At 43.5% G+C, this 15,763-nt stretch overlaps 1 protein-coding gene and 3 non-coding genes across 4 annotated transcripts; 3 read left to right on the top strand and 1 right to left on the bottom strand.

Annotated features, from left to right (window-relative positions):
- The first annotated feature begins 9,149 nt into the window (after nt 1–9,149).
- Nucleotides 9,150–9,298, top strand: LOC145038049 (small nucleolar RNA snoR145). Its single transcript, XR_013679151.1, has one exon. It is a non-coding gene; the product is annotated as a small nucleolar RNA snoR145 (small nucleolar RNA).
- A 107-nt stretch (nt 9,299–9,405) lies between these two features.
- Nucleotides 9,406–9,509, top strand: LOC145038017 (small nucleolar RNA Z103). The gene has a single exon (XR_013679120.1). It is a non-coding gene; the product is annotated as a small nucleolar RNA Z103 (small nucleolar RNA).
- Nucleotides 9,510–9,655: 146 nt separating this feature from the next.
- LOC145038015 (small nucleolar RNA Z103) lies at nt 9,656–9,758 on the top strand. The gene has a single exon (XR_013679119.1). It is a non-coding gene; the product is annotated as a small nucleolar RNA Z103 (small nucleolar RNA).
- A 3,084-nt stretch (nt 9,759–12,842) lies between these two features.
- On the bottom strand, nt 12,843–13,688 carry LOC145036372 (uncharacterized). The gene is made up of 3 exons (XM_078984815.1): nt 13,229–13,688; nt 13,028–13,132; nt 12,843–12,865 (listed from the first exon to the last, which is right to left on the bottom strand). Exons 1-3 carry the CDS (start codon nt 13,686–13,688, stop codon nt 12,843–12,845), a joined length of 588 nt encoding a protein of 195 aa, XP_078840941.1.
- Nucleotides 13,689–15,763: the final 2,075 nt, after the last annotated feature.

The following is a 15,763-nucleotide window of genomic DNA, read 5'->3' on the forward strand; positions in this document are numbered from 1 at the left end:
TGTGATGCCTTAGTCTAGGGAAACCTGTTTCTATGAGGTGCTCGAGAGCGATTGGGTAACTAGTGTATGACAAGAATAGAGTACTCAGGATTCGGGGTTTGGGGAGGAGGACTTGGGGTGGATACCGACGTGGTGTAATTGGTAGTATTGGGCCCGTACTACCAAGGACATCGGGTCAGTAGGCAGCCCAAGTAAGAATCCCTGAGTATCGGAGACTGAGTAGGACTGCGTTATCGAGTGCGATTATTCCCGATAGAGTCTCTGATATTTTTATGTTGTATTTCAGATACATCATGGTTGGACCACGACACAGACCTAGTACGAGTGGAGTGACTGACGAGGAACTTCGTCAGATGATTCATGAGGAGGTAGCTGCAGCGATCCGGGCCGAGATTCCGAAGATGTTTGGGTCTATTAAGACCACGCTGATGGAGACATTTGATGAGCGGTACGCCGCGTTAACTGAGGCTGCCGCCGCTGCAGCTACCGCAGCTATGGCCGCTGCCATACCACAGGGGGGTGACTTGTTGCTGTTCCGGGAGTTCAGCAACACGAAGCCACCAGAGTTTGACGAGATGCAGGATCCGATTGCTGCGATGAGATGGATTGCTGATATCGAGGGATGCTTCTATACTTGTTCATGTCTGGAGCATCTGAGGGTTTGGTTCACCCTGAACCAGCTCCGCCTGGGAGCAAAGGATTGGTGGAAGTTTGTGACGGCGAACTTCACTCTGGCAGAGGTCTCAGCTGTGACTTGGGAGAGGTTTACTGATATGTTCAGAGACGAGTATGTTCCCCCGGTGGAGAGGGAACGGTTGGTTCAGGAGTTCTTGACCCTCAAGCAGGGTAATGATTCGGTTACGGTGATCACGCGGAAGTTTCATGAGAGGGCGATGTTCTGCCCCGAGCAGGTTGGGAGTGCTGAGGAGAGATATCCGGGAGTTCGTATCGAACTCGTCATATCAGACTTTTGCTGAGCTTCAGGCGAATGCCAGGAAGCGTGAGATCGAGTTGGAGACCCAGGCCAGGGAGGAGGCCGAGTATCAACGGGTGGATCGGCGGCCGGCTCAGTCTCAGCCGGCAGCCAAGCGGACCAAGTCCGCTGATTTGAGATCCGGAGGTCAGAAGAGCTGCACTTGTAGGAAGTGCGGCAAGGGTCACGAGGGGGCATGTTGATCGGGTGCTTGCTACAAGTGTGGCAAGGAGGGGCACATTGCTAGGGATTGCCCCAAGGGATTCATGGTTTGCTTCCATTGCAACCAGACTGGCCATCGGAAGGCCGAGTGCCCCTAGCTTCGCCAGGGATCTTCGCCTGCTGCCAGGGTTCCTGAGGTTCGGCCAGTGAAGACCGAGGCTCCGAAGGCTCGTGGGAGAGCTTTCCAGTTGACTGCGGAGGAGGTCCGCGCGGCGCCTGATGTCGTGGCCGATATGTATTCTTTCATGTATTTACATTTATACTGAGATATTATGCTTATATTATTATATGCGTATGTACTTTTCTTGTGAATCATGTGCCTGCTTTGGTATTATTCGACTCGGGTGCGAGTCGGTCCTTTGTTTCGTTGTCTTTTAGATAGCACATCGATATCGATCGGGAGGCGATGAGTCGTCCCCTGCGAGTTGCACTAGCGAATGAGAGAGCGGTATACGCCACCGAGGTGATTCGAGGATGCGTGCTTGAGATTTTTAGGGTCGAGTTTCCTATAGACTTGGTCCCTATAGCTATGGGGGGATGTTTGCATTATCGTGGGCATGGATTGGTTGAGAAAGTTTGGAGCAGTCATTGACTGCGAGAGACAGCTGGTGATGATTCGAGACCTTAGTGGGGGAGTGCTCACGGTTTATGGCGAGGGGACCCGGTGTGGGTCGGCGTTTTGTTCGGCTGCCAGGGCGAGGCAGAGTTTGCAGCAGGGCTGTGATGGATTCATAGCCTATGTGATGGATACTCGTGTGACCACAGAGAGGCCCAATTCGATTGATGACGTTCCGTTCATATGCGAGTTTTCGGATGTGTTCCCCGAAGAGTTACCAGGTGTGCCTCCGGAGAGGCAAGTGGAGTTTCGTATCGATTTGGTTCCGGGAGCAGCGCCCATCGCCAAGGCGCCTTATCGTCTCGCTCCGCCGGAAATGTAGGAATTATCCTCGCAGCTTCAGGAGCTGTTGGGAAAGGGATTCATTCGACCGAGTAGCTCGCCTTGGGGAGCGCCGATTTTGTTCGTCAAGAAAAATGATGGTTCCCATCGGATGTGTATCGATTATCGGGAGTTGAACAAGTTGATGGTTAAGAACCGATATCCGTTACCTAGGATCGACGATTTGTTCGATCAGTTGCAGGGGGCATCTTGGTTTTCCAAGATTGACTTGAGGTCGGGATATCATCAGATGAGGGTTCGCGAGGAGGATATCCAAAAGACTGCTTTCAGGACTCGTTATGGACATTATGAGTTTGTGGTGATGCCTTTTGGGCTCACCAATGCCCCGGCCGCATTCATGGATCTCATGAACCGGGTGTGCCGACCGATGCTGGATCGGTCGGTGATCGTATTCATCGATGATATTTTGGTGTATTCGAGGACTAGGGACCAACATGAAGAACATTTGTGGGAGATTCTTGGGGTTTTGAGATCGGAGAGACTGTATGCCAAGTTCTCCAAGTGTGATTTCTGGTTACGAGAGGTCCAGTTCCTTGGGCATCTTGTGAACCAGAAAGGGATATTGGTCGACCCGGCCAAGATTGAGGCGGTGTTGAGGTGGGAGGTGCCGAGATCGCCCACCGAGATCAGGAGTTTTCTGGGTTTGGCTGGATATTACCGTAGATTTATCAAGGATTTTTCCAAGATCGCTGTGCCACTTACTAGGATGACCTGGAAGGGTGTTACGTTTTCATGGGGACCGGAGCAAAAGTCTTCATTCAAGACGCTTCGGCAAAAATTGTGCGAGGCTCCAGTGCTTGCACTCCCGGAAGGGATGGAGGATTTTGTGGTATACTGTGATGCCTCTATATCGGGTTTGGGGGCGGTACTTATGCAGAGGGGTCATGTGATAGCGTACGCTTCGAGGCAGTTGAAGCCTCATGAGTCGAGATATCCCACGCACGACCTGTAATTGGGGGCGGTGGTGTTTGCCCTCAAGATCTGGCGACACTATTTGTACGGGGTTCGGTGTACAATTTACACGGACCATAAGAGCTTGAAAATACTTGATGGATCAGCCAAATCTAAATATGCGACAGAGGAGGTGGTTGGATGTGGTGAAGGATTACGATTGTGAGATCCTGTACCACCCGGGCAAGGCTAATGTGGTAGCCGACGCATTGAGCCGTAGGGGGGATAGCACCCCGATCCGAGATATTTGTATGAGATTGACGGTTTTGACCCCAATTCTGGATATTATTCGAGGGGCTCAGGTGGAGGCTGCAAAGCCGGAACACCAGAAGAAGGAACGGGTTGTAGGTCAGGTATCAGGATTTGTTACGGATGGTCGAGGCTTATGACTTTTCAGGGACGGATTTGGGTGCCGTTTGTGGGCGGTGCGCGCACTATTTTCATGGAGGAAGCACATCGATCGAAATTCTCGATTCATCCTGGTGCTACGAAAATGTATTTGGACCTCAAGGAGTACTGGTGGCCATGTATGAAAAGGGATGTCGTTTGTTTTGTCGAGAGGTGCTTGACTTGTCGGCAGGTCAAGGCCGAGCACCAGCGACCGCACGGTAAGCTGCAACCGCTAGAGATTCCCGAATGGAAGTGGGAACAAATCTCTATGGATTTCATCACCAAGTTACCGCGAACGACGAGAGGAGTCGATGCGATTTGGGTGATCGTGGATCGGCTGACAAAGAGCGCTCATTTTCTAGCCATTAGCGAGAGCTCTTCTGCGGAGAAGTTGGTCGAGTTATATGTGAGGGAAGTAGTATCTCGGCACGGGGTACCGATCTCGATTATTTCGGACCGCGACATGCGTTTCACTTCCAGGTTCTGGAAGAAGTTCCATGAGGAATTAGGTACTAGGTTACATTTCAGTACGGCATATCATCCTCAAACAGACGGTCAGAGTGAGCGGACAATTCAGACACTCGAGGACATGCTTCGGGCATGTGTGTTGGACTTCGGAGGGAGCTGGGACACCTATATACCTTTAGCAGAGTTCTCGTATAACAACAACCATCATTCGAGCATTGGTATGCCGCCCTTTGAGCTGTTGTATGGGCGGAGGTGTCGCACCCCCATCTGTTGGGGTGAGGTGGGACAGCAGGTTATGGGTAGCACGGAGATCGTGCTTCAGACGACCGAGCAAATTCAGATGGTTAGGCAAAGGTTGTTGACCACTCAGAGCCGACAAAAGAGTTATGCAGTCAGACGACGGTCCGAGCTTGAGTTCCAAGTTGGTGATCTCGTACTCCTGAAGGTCTCTCCTTGGAAAGGAGTGATTCGGTTCAGGAAGAGGGGCAAGTTGGGGCCCCGATATATTGGTCCTTTCCGTGTGATCGCGAGGGTGGGCCGGGTAGCCTACCGTTTAGACTTGCCAGCAGAGTTGGGACAGATTCACGATACTTTCCATGTGTCGCAACTGAGGAAGTGTATAGCCGACGAATCGGCGGTGGTTCCATTAGGGGATATTCAGGTGGATGCAAGCCTGAATTATGTTGAAAGACCTGTAGCCATCAGAGATCGGAAGATCAAGGTTTTGAGAAACAAGGAGGTACCCCTGGTATTGGTTCAGTGGCAGCATCGGAAGGGATCATAGATGACCTGAGAGCTGGAACGTGAGATGCGGGAGCAGCATCCGGAGCTATTTGCCTAGCGGGACTTCGAGGGCGAAGTCTTATTCTAGTGGGGGAGAATTGTAACAGCCCGGATCCCCAGGTACCTTCATTTCATATTTCTTTGACATTCTGTGAGGGGACTCGGTGAGTTGGAGGTCGAACTCGCCGAGTCGGGTCGCGGTTTTGGGCGGGGGTTCGCGTCCGGACTCGGCGAGTCCAAGGGATGGACTCGGCGAGTCCGCGCTGTTTAATGAAACCCTAATTTCCCGGTCCTAAGCCCTATTTAAAGGACCTTATGGCCCTCATTTGCGGCCACCTTGAACCCTAAGAGCCCCCATACGACTGTGAGCCCTTGTGAGTGTGTTTGGAGGCCATTTGTTCATCATTTTGTGTGATATTGCAAGGAAAGGAGGGAGAGGACCAAGCTTGAAGAGTTGGGGAGCTTGGATCTGTTGCTATTTCATCAAGGGAGTCTTCTTGAGGTAATTTTCAGAGCCAAACTTCGTGTTTTGTGTTGATGTGCCAAATCTAGGGTTTCTTCTTGCATTTCTTGGCTTGAATCGGAAGTATGAGAGGTCCCATGGAGATATGGAACCTAGATCTGGACCTTAGCAGGTCCAGGAGACCCCATATGTCAAGCTTTATGTCCATTCTTTTGAGTTAGAAGCTAAACTTGCCATATTAGAGGTTGTTTCTTCAAAATAAGCCTTGTATGCATTGCATGGCAACCAAGACTGAGACTTTACGTGACAAATAAGCTTGGGAAGGCCAGATCTATGTATGTATGGAACGGATCTGACCGCAAAAGCCAGTTTTAGCTGGTGCATGGCATGGACTCGCCGAGTCGCTTGAAGATTGTCCTTGAGACCACCCTGTGTGTAGTCCTGACTGAGTTATGGGCGACTCAGTGAGTCGTAGAGAGTTGGAAAGGTTTTGACAGGTGGACCGAGTCAGGTTGGGACTCGGCGAGTTGAGTCGCGGTGGCCCTGTGATTCAGGCCCAGGAGGAACTCGTCGAGTCGGGGGAGTACTCGACGAGTCAAAGGGGAAAAACCTTGAGAGTTGGTTAAAATGCGTAGACTCACCGAGTCACTATTGTGCACTTGCCGAGTCCGGTCCAAATTGACTAAAGACTGTTGACCAAGTCAACCTGTGTTGACTTGATAAGGATGGTCCACCTTTGTGGTACAAGTAATAATTATAGATTTATAATATCATAGGAGGATTGCAGCTCGAGGGTTCGAGCCCGAGTGATTCCAGGATTCACGATTAGCAACTTAGCGAGGCATACGAGGTGAGTCTTCTCACTATACTGTACCCGGAAGGGTTTTTGACTGTGTGACCGGAAGGTCGGATATGATATGAGATATATGCCTTATGTGTGTTAAGTTATTCGTTATATGTGCTATGTATGATATGTTTGATTTGGGCCAGAAGACAACATGATATGGGCCGGAAGGCGTGGTCATATGGACTGTAAGGTTGACGTGGGTAGGACCGGAAGGTTTACCCAGTCGGGACGGAAGTCCCCTGAGACACATGGACCGGAAGGTCAAGGCCTGGAAAGGCGTACGTGCGTAGGTTGTATTTTGGGGAACTCACTAAGCTTTATGCTTACAGTTGTTGTGTTATGTGTTTCAGGTACTAGCGAGGACCCTGGGAAGGCACCAGCGTGACCGTACACACACTCGGGGAAACCATTTTGTTATCTTTTGTTATGTAATCGGTTGTGATTAAATTGTTACATTGGAACCTAAACTTATTACTCATGTTTTGATGATTGTAAAAATGAAAATTTTTGGTTGAAATTTTATGACGTTACACATTGGCAACAATGGACTTCATGTTATTTCCTTAGGATGATCCTTATGAATGAATGAATGAGAAATAGCTGATTCTTAGGATAGATCCTTAAGAATAAAGAAGATAATGGGGATGGGTAATTGAGTTGATTGTTTGATTGTTTAAACATAATAATTATATTATTATGGGTTGAAAACCCTATGTACTCACCAGGTTTCCTAACCTGACCCACTTAGTTTATCTATATCACAGGTGTTGATATGAAGTCACATTACACTGAGAGATTTAAAGAGATGTAAATCACTAGTGTAAATAAAATGTAAGTTCTGTTTATGCTTATGTTTTTGTATTAACGATGACATCCCAAGCGTTTTGAAATGAATAAAATATGTTTCTTCGAAAATGTTTTAATAATGTATTTGTCATGTTTCTCTGGGAACAAATTCCGCAACATTTTTATTAAAAGAAGAACTCTGATTTTTATAAAGCATAAACAAAATCGGTCTTTTCTGGCCGTGAAAGTGGGGATGTCACACACACCCAAAACACTTCAATATCACAAGGAAAAGGGTAAAGACGATGTTGGGGCGGAAATGAGTGTTTAAATAGGGTGCAAACCCTTGAAATTTAGGGTTTCATCAAACAGCGGTGACTCGCCGAGTCCAGAATATGGACTCGCCGAGTCGCCAACTTAAACATGCCCCCGAACCGCATCCCCACTCGGCGAGTCGGACCTACAACTCGTCGAGTCCAGGGCTAACATGACAAACACTTAGATAAATTTTACGTACTAGGAACCAGGTGCTACACCTTGTCTATCCAATTATCCCGATGCCATGCAATCAAAATGGACCATGCCGGGTCGGATCAAGTCTTACCAATTATAGTTATGGACTTAGACATTAATCCAACAATAAGGGAGCATTACCCAGAGCTATTTGTGGTAGCAAACTTCGATGATGAAGTCTAATTCAAGTATGGTAGATTTATAACACCTAGATTCCAGATCGTTGATATCAAATTAGTTTTAAAATTTGATCCCAATGGGCGAAAGGGTAAATCTTAGTAAGAGGGCACGAACGCGGAGCATAATTCTGGTACGCGGGGCGTACACTATTTGGGGTCAAAACCTAATTTTTAGGGTTTGGACCCTATTTAAGCATCATTATGGACCCAATACCTTTCCTTTCATCTGCCTCTATACCCTATAAGATATCCCACGAAACCCTAGCCCTCTTTTGAGTGTTCTTTAGCTTTTTAATGACCTTTTGGTGTTTTTGGGTGATTCTTGGTGGTGAAAGAGGTTCCTTGAAGATAGAGTGGTGCATTCAAGTATTTGGATTCAAATTCGGTACACATCTATAAAAGGTATCAAGTTCACACCTTGGATTTCTTTGTTCTAGATCTCATTATGTCCATGTTTTTGCACTTTTTGTTCCAAAAACCTTGGTCTTATGGAGTATGGACTACTCCAGACCATTTAAGTTGTCCTTTTGGACCTTTAGGAGTGTATGAAGTCATAAAAGTCGAATATTTGGGGTTAAAGTTCACCCATGACTGAGTTGTTGGCCTTTTTATGTAGTTTTGGACCCAGGGTTTGGTGTTGAGTCATATTTAGCCATGCAAGTTAGTAAAGTCGTCAACTTTATGATTTAAGACCTCATTTTATAGTATATATGAGGTTTAGACGTAAAGGTCTTAAGGGATTAAGACCCTAGGTTGGATTTTGGGACTCTGGCGAGTTTGTCGGACTTACTCCTTAGTACGTTGTACGTATTGGGTCAACATCCTACTATCGGGTCAACATATGTAAGCGGGGCGTATGCTAAGCTATCGGCTTCCTTTGATTTTTGGTATTTTTGGGCTATAGGATATTGGGCCTTGAATATCTTATGGACTTAAAATGATACACACTTAGATTTGTTAATGATCTATATAAAAATCTAAGAATTTTAGTGTTAAACTTTTAAGAATTTAAATTAGAGTCGGCCATACAAGCCTGGCCATACAAGCCTACCAAAGTAGTTGTGTTGGGCTCGGCCCAAGTAGATGATGTTTATGGACTATGGTTATAGGCCTCATACGGCATCTTTAAACGGCTACACCCTAACCCTATATAACACAGACCGCAATATGAATCTATCAACACAAATTCATGTTATCTCATTAGGGTTTTACATTCCTGTGCTCGCGATGTTAGGGTTTTAAAACAAAAGCTGCGATGAAGAGAAACGAGAAAAAATGACGATGATTGCGGATCAATTTCGCAAGATGATTCATTATTTTCTTATTCTGGTTCGTATTCACTGAGCAAATCTCTTTCTGTTATTCTTATTTTCTCAATTGATGCATTAAAAAACGAAGGACCTATGGAGGAAGTGCAATAATAAATGCGCTTTCGGCCAAGTTTGCTTTCGGATATCATCTTCGAATACAGATCGTCGTAACGGATTCATTTCATTTTCGATACGATAATTTATTACTAGATCTACTCATTCGTACATTCTCTTACTACTCAAATTTATAGTGTTTGTGTTCTTATCAATTTTAGTTTTTTGATGCAATGAGAATTTCATTTGAACTATCGAAGGTCCCAGCAGGGAGGTTGATTTACTCTTAACGAGTCCTCTCTAACACATTTTCATTACCTTCGAAGATAAAATTAGCCGAATCGTAGGATGCTCTAAAGTTTACCATTTTAGTGATGTCTTGAAATCTCGGCTATAATCAAAATTTTTTCCTTTGTTGGAAAATTTAGGGTTTATTTCTATAATCTACAAATTTACTATGTAGGAATTTTTAGGGTTTATTTCTATTCCGTAAAATATGTAGCAGAAATTGGAAGTGATGATTATTTCCCCAGATGATCGAAGGTGATTATACTGAGCGCATTTTATAAATTCTCTCCATCAGAGAGAATCCAAGCCAGAAATCTGATTCTTATTTCTGTATTTTTTTTTCTTTTTCACCCATATGATTAAAACTTTACGTTCAATCCGGAAGGATTATTGTTTTAAAATTTGATATTCATTGCAACTCTGTTTTTCTTCAATTATATTTGTTTGTTATTTTAAGTTTCTATAAAAATGTGGAATTGATGATTATTTCCCCAGATGATCGAAGTTGATATAACTGAGCGCATAATTAAATTCTCTTTATCAGAGAGAATCCAAGCCAGAAATCTGATCCACTTTTTTTCTTTAACTATTATATTTTTACGATTTACTTTAAATTTCTTATTTGGTAGCAGTAATAGTTTAGATGCTTAATAGCCTTCATCATTTAAGCATCAGTTTTTGTAATCACGAATATGTAAAAGAGATTTTATACATTTTACAAACAAAGAGAAGATAGTAGGTTGTTGTTTCCAACTCTGGATCGTAGTTAATCATTTTCTTTTAATCAACTACAGCGAATCGATTAATTCTAATCATAAGCTTTGGAGGTTTATCGTTTTGAAAAACTACCAATGTATTCTCCTGGTTAATCCGCCGTTGCAGTTGCTTCCTAACCTTCATGAAGAACTTCAACCTCAGACCAATCAAACATTGATAAATCGGTCAGTTATTAATAATTATTGAAAGACACTGAAGATGATTAGGATATATCCATAATCAGCAGACAAATCAAACATTTTTGAGTCGGTCAGTTATTAATAATTATTGAAAGACACTAACTGAAGATGATTAGGATATATCCATAATCAGCAGAATTCGAGTTTGAACTATGAATTAAATTCTTCTCGTATAAGTGATTGCAGATGAGAAACTCATGTAACACAAATTAAATTCTTCTCGAGTTTGAACTACCTATGTTGCAAAGGGGTGAGCAAAACCGAACTGTAAAAACGAAAAATAACTGTATAAAAACGAAAAACAATGGTATAAAAATGAAACCAGAAAACCAAAGAAGAATGAGTATTACCACTGTCCAAAGAAGAAGAACGAGTTGTTGTTGTCGGTTTAGGCTGCCCCCCTACGGTTAGGTAGCACCACCCCAAACATCCGATTTGATCGTTGCCACCCTCCTTTTGAACCTAGATAGATGCCAACGAGAGAAAGGAGATTGAGATCTGAAGTTTGGCTTTCTTGACGATTAGGATTTCTTGGTGGCTAGGGTTTTAAGATGGAGGGTTTATCGATTGGAAATCGAGGGGAATACACCTCTGATCGATTTTCCTCGGCTGTTAAGCCTCCAACGAGGTGGTTGTTATCGATCTAGTTTACATCTCCACACCACCGTCGGATCCTCTAGCTACAGATTGAACATATCTTAAGGTGATGAGTATGGTGATGTGGTGTAGCAGTGAAAAAGGTGAGTAGTAGCGTTTCCAACACCATCGGTGAAGCGAGAACGATTAAATAGTGAATCCAAAATGATGATGATGTCTGGTTACCCTAGATGGGAAGGGTTTCACAAGAACTACGTTGAAAGGGTTTTACATCTTCTTTGCTTTCTCTGATGATGGCTTTAAGCTTCGAGATACAAACACGATGATGTTACGGGTAGGTTTGCCGTAGATGCCTCTTTTCCTCCCTCTCAGATTTACAAATTCTTTCTCCAGTCGAGTCATCATCAAAGATCCGAAACACCATCTCTATTCGTCATCATTGGAAAATTGAGCCACGGTTGGAGTCAGTGACCCTTGATCTGAATTCTGGCAATGAAATGGATTGCACAACGAAGTCGTCGTCGGACTGATGGTGGTGGTCTGACTAGCGGTTGTCATTCGGCTGCTGTGGTGGTCCGACAACTTTGAAGAGAGAGAGAGAGTCTTTTATTTTGTTTTATTTTTAATTGTTGGTAATAAAACAAAAATGACAAATTAAATAATAAGGGCAAAATCGTCTTTCCAAAAAAATTCAAACCAAATTGGATCAAACTTGCAAGAAAATGAAAATTTTGAACCATTATATATATATATATATATATATATATATATATATATATATATATATATATATATATATATATATATATATATTATATATATACACTAGCCGTTACCCGCGCACAGCGGCGGAGACAAATAGTTTTTTTCAACGATAGTTTTTAAAGAAAAATGTTATGTCCAAAAGAAAGTTCATGTCGTGGGTGAGAGGAAGGGCGGTAGTCGTGATAGTGGTTGGTTGAAGGCGGAAGGAGGCCGAGCGGCTGTAGTGGTGGTGGTTATACTATCTTGGTTACTGGTTATAGTTCTTCGAGAGAATGTGCGTATATTTCTTACTTTGAAGGGATTACGAAGATAGATATTATGAGATGACTTGTTACCAATGTGAGAGAAGAGATCCTCTATAAATTGTTGATATTGACCGCTTCAAATGGCTGAAGTGTTGAGATTGACGGGTTCAATTTGCAAATGAATTCTTCTATTAATTTGATACAAGATTTTTAGGGGATAAAAGATAGGGTTAAAGTTTTATATTATTATATTATAAATGGGTTGTACTTCAAGCTTAATAGTTTGGACGTCTTAAAAAAATAATATTATTATATTCAATCTATTTATAGAAATAGTTAGATTTCTTTTATATATATATATATATATATATATATATATATATATATATATATATATATATATATATATATATATACTAGGGATGAGCGTAGGCGGGTACTCGCCTCAATTGGCGAGAACCGGAACCGGAACCGGCGGTTCCTAGAAAGTTAGAACCGGAACCGGAACCGCTCTAGGTGGTTCTTAAATGTTTGGAACTAGTCCCAGAACCGGCGGTTCCGGTTCCGTGAGCGGGTAACTCGGTCGCATTTTTTAAATTTTTTTCGACAAAACCGTAATTTAGTTTGATCCATATCAAATCAATTCGGACCAAAGACGGACAAAATCGGACCAATATATTTTAAACTGGTCTAAGTAACACACCTTTATATGAAAGTGTGTATATATATATATATATATATATATATATATATATATATATATATATATATACTAGCCGTTTACCCGCGCTAAGCGCCGGGCGGTAAAAAGTTTCTTTCGGAAGATAGTTTTAATGTGATGATTAGTTTCCTTTAGACGTGACATATTCATTGCGGCCATTTGGTAGACTATTTTGCGTCGAATAGTTCATTTCAACATATAGTTTATTGCTAGGTGCATAGTCATACAATACGACAAAAGTTGAGTCTACATCTCAAGTAATTCATCTAATACTTCATTCTTGATTTTACAATATATAAATAACAACAATCTGCAACCATGTAGTTTTGTACATTTATAACATGTCCAATATATAAACTACACCAATCTGCAATCATGTTGCTTCATCTGCTAGCCCTGCATGAAACATCAAATAAGCATCTAAGATACATATTTGAAGAAATTGTAAAATAATAAGTTATTGATTGTACCTTGTTAATCACATAACACTTCTTTGTACACAACGTTTGATGTGTAGATTCCATCATTATCAAACGTTTTTTCCAGCTTTACTAATACCTTGGTATTGACACGTGATATTCCTCTGGACAACGCCACATAAAGCTGGCCATGTGAGAATACTGATTATGGTAGATAAACACCTACATTTGGAATTGTTTGTCCCTGAGATTTATTGATTGTCATAGAGAAACTAAGCTGAATTGGAAACTGCTTTCTCTTAAGTTTGAATGGGAACATCTCATCGTCAGTCAGACAGACATAGAGGAGTTCTTGGTAAAAACACTCTTTTTCCAGCATGTTGGCCAACAGCTATCTCTGCATCAATGACATTTTGTTGGAAAGCTCGACATATCAATCTGGTGCCATTACATAACCCATTTGAAGGATCGATATTTCGCAAAAGTATTACAGGGCACCCAGTTTTTAACCGAAGATAATGAGGGGGTACACCACTAACATTTAGCGAGTTCAAATATTCCATCGAATATAAGTTATTTTTGTCATCTTCCGCTTCATCAAAACTGTAGTAAATTTTTTGCTCACCAGAAAATCGTTCGATCAACTTATTATTAATCTCATCAACACTTTCATTTTTAGTAGACAATATCGCCCTCGAAATGATAAATTTTGAATCGGTGCCGTTGGATTGCAAAGAAGGAAATATTGCATCAATCAGAGCGTCCACTGATTTAGTTTTATCAGTGTATGGAATGGACATGTTATCAGGTATACGAATATAGGACTCGTCCAATGTTTCCTCCTTTCCATCACCGACTCGTAGTAAAAAAATCCGAAAACCATGGATCATTTACCGCTCTCATGTTGATATTTAATCGAAGCCTTTTAACTGAAGCCCATAGAGGTGACATTCGAGTGCCACGTTTCACGATCGGCAGCACTTGTCTAAAGTCACCTCCCATAACCATTATCTTTCCACCAAAAAGGAGCTTCTCATCTGTGATGTCTTGCTGTAACATCCCGGAATCGCAAGAGTAGAGTTGAAGGGCTAAAAGTGTAAGTTTTAGAGGATGACTCGGCGAGTCCATGGATGGACTCGACGCGTCAGGTCGCGGTCATGGTCGCGTGTCAAGTGGCCTACTCGGCGAGTCCCAAGGATGGACTCGGCGAGTAGGTGCTGTATGGAGAAAACCTTAATTTTCGGGGTTGAGCCCTATATAAAGAGCATTATACCCCTCCACAGCCTCCCTTATTCCCCCCTTGAGTTCCAGAAACCCTAAATTCGTGGAGAGATCATTTGTGGAGCAAATTAGAGCTTGGAGAGGTGTTGTTTGAAGAGATCTTGAAGGAGAAGTGGCTTGGATCAAAGGGCTTTGCTTGGATTCGAGTTTGGCTGCTATTGAGGCATCTTTTGGAGGTAATATCTTCGTCCTTAGGCTGTGCATTCCTAGTTTCATCATTTTGGGGTTTGTGAGGAGTATGTCTTGGAATGTTTTGGAGTTTGGAGGATAGATCTGAGGTTGCTACCTCAGATCTGGAATATTGAAGGCCTAGAGTGCATTAAAGTTCCTGTGTTTGAGTGTTTAGTGAAGCCACCATGTCCCAAACCTTGGTTTTACGGTGAATATGGCTTAGATCTCGTTAGATTCACGTAAAGTTTGCCACTTTACGTGATGGATGGATTGTAGGAGGTTGGATCTATGTTTTGGATCAATTGCATGGCCTGAGATGCTTCTGTATGGATTCAGACCGGTGGTACTCGACGAGTCACATGGGTGGACTCGACGAGTTGCTTGAAGATGGCCTGGGACTCGACGAGTTGGAAGAACAACTCGGCGAGTAGGTTGAAGATGGCCTTGGACTCGACGAGTCCATTTGGACTCGGCGAGTCTTGTCGAGGAAGTCCCAATATTTCTGGTTGAGTCGATGAATCGGTGAGTTGGGTGCGAGTGGACTCAGAGTTGTTGGACTCGACGAGTCTTGGGGTGACTCGGCGAGTTGGGTCGTTAATTGAGGGAAGTTCTGAGCATAAGGACTCGGCGAGTCATCGGGATGACTCGGCGAGTAGGGTCAGTCAGGGGTTGACTTTGACTCGTCCAAGGTTGACTAGTTGTCTTCCAGGGGTATTTTGGTAATTAATGGTATTTATTGAGTTGTATGTTTTGATGTTTAGTGGAGGAGTTCGTGTCAGAGTTCGGAGCAGTGGGATCTTATCTTTTCAGCCGACAGTTTCGAGGTGAGTTATCCTCACTATATCAACAGGGTCTAAGGCACCAAGGCCGACCCTTTATTGTATTGAGATTCGGTTATGGTTATTATGTTACTGTTTGATGTGTCTGCATCCTGGTAGCTAGGATGGTACATGCTAGGAGGCCTTGCTAAGGTCAGTTTTCCCGATATACAGAGTGATGCTATGCTAGTGACCGGTTAGGTCGGTAACCAGGTTAGGGTAATGATATGCTATGTGATCTGCTTGCTCGGTTTGTTGATTATGACTGTTATATGAATGTATGTTTTGTGCACATGGTTGTTTGGAATGGAGATGGGTTGAGGCGGGTCCTGCTTTGTGCTGTAGGCCAAGATACCCAGGGCGGACCGGTTGTTCCGAAGGCCCAGCGAGCGGTCCGGATAGGCTGTAGGCCCCACGAGGGCGGACCAGACGTGCCGAGGCTCGGAGAGTGGACCAGGCCGACTGAAGGCCCGATGCGGGCGGACCAACCCCACTGTAGACTCGAAGGACATGACTAGACCCGGAGGATGGATCCGTTGGACTGAAGGCCCGATACGGCGGACCAGTCACACGGTAGACCCGATATGCATGGCTGTTCTATGTTC

Source organism: Lactuca saligna, chromosome 3, assembly GCF_052625555.1.
Source record: "Lactuca saligna cultivar CGN05327 chromosome 3, ASM5262555v1, whole genome shotgun sequence".
NCBI lineage: Eukaryota > Viridiplantae > Streptophyta > Magnoliopsida > Asterales > Asteraceae > Lactuca > Lactuca saligna.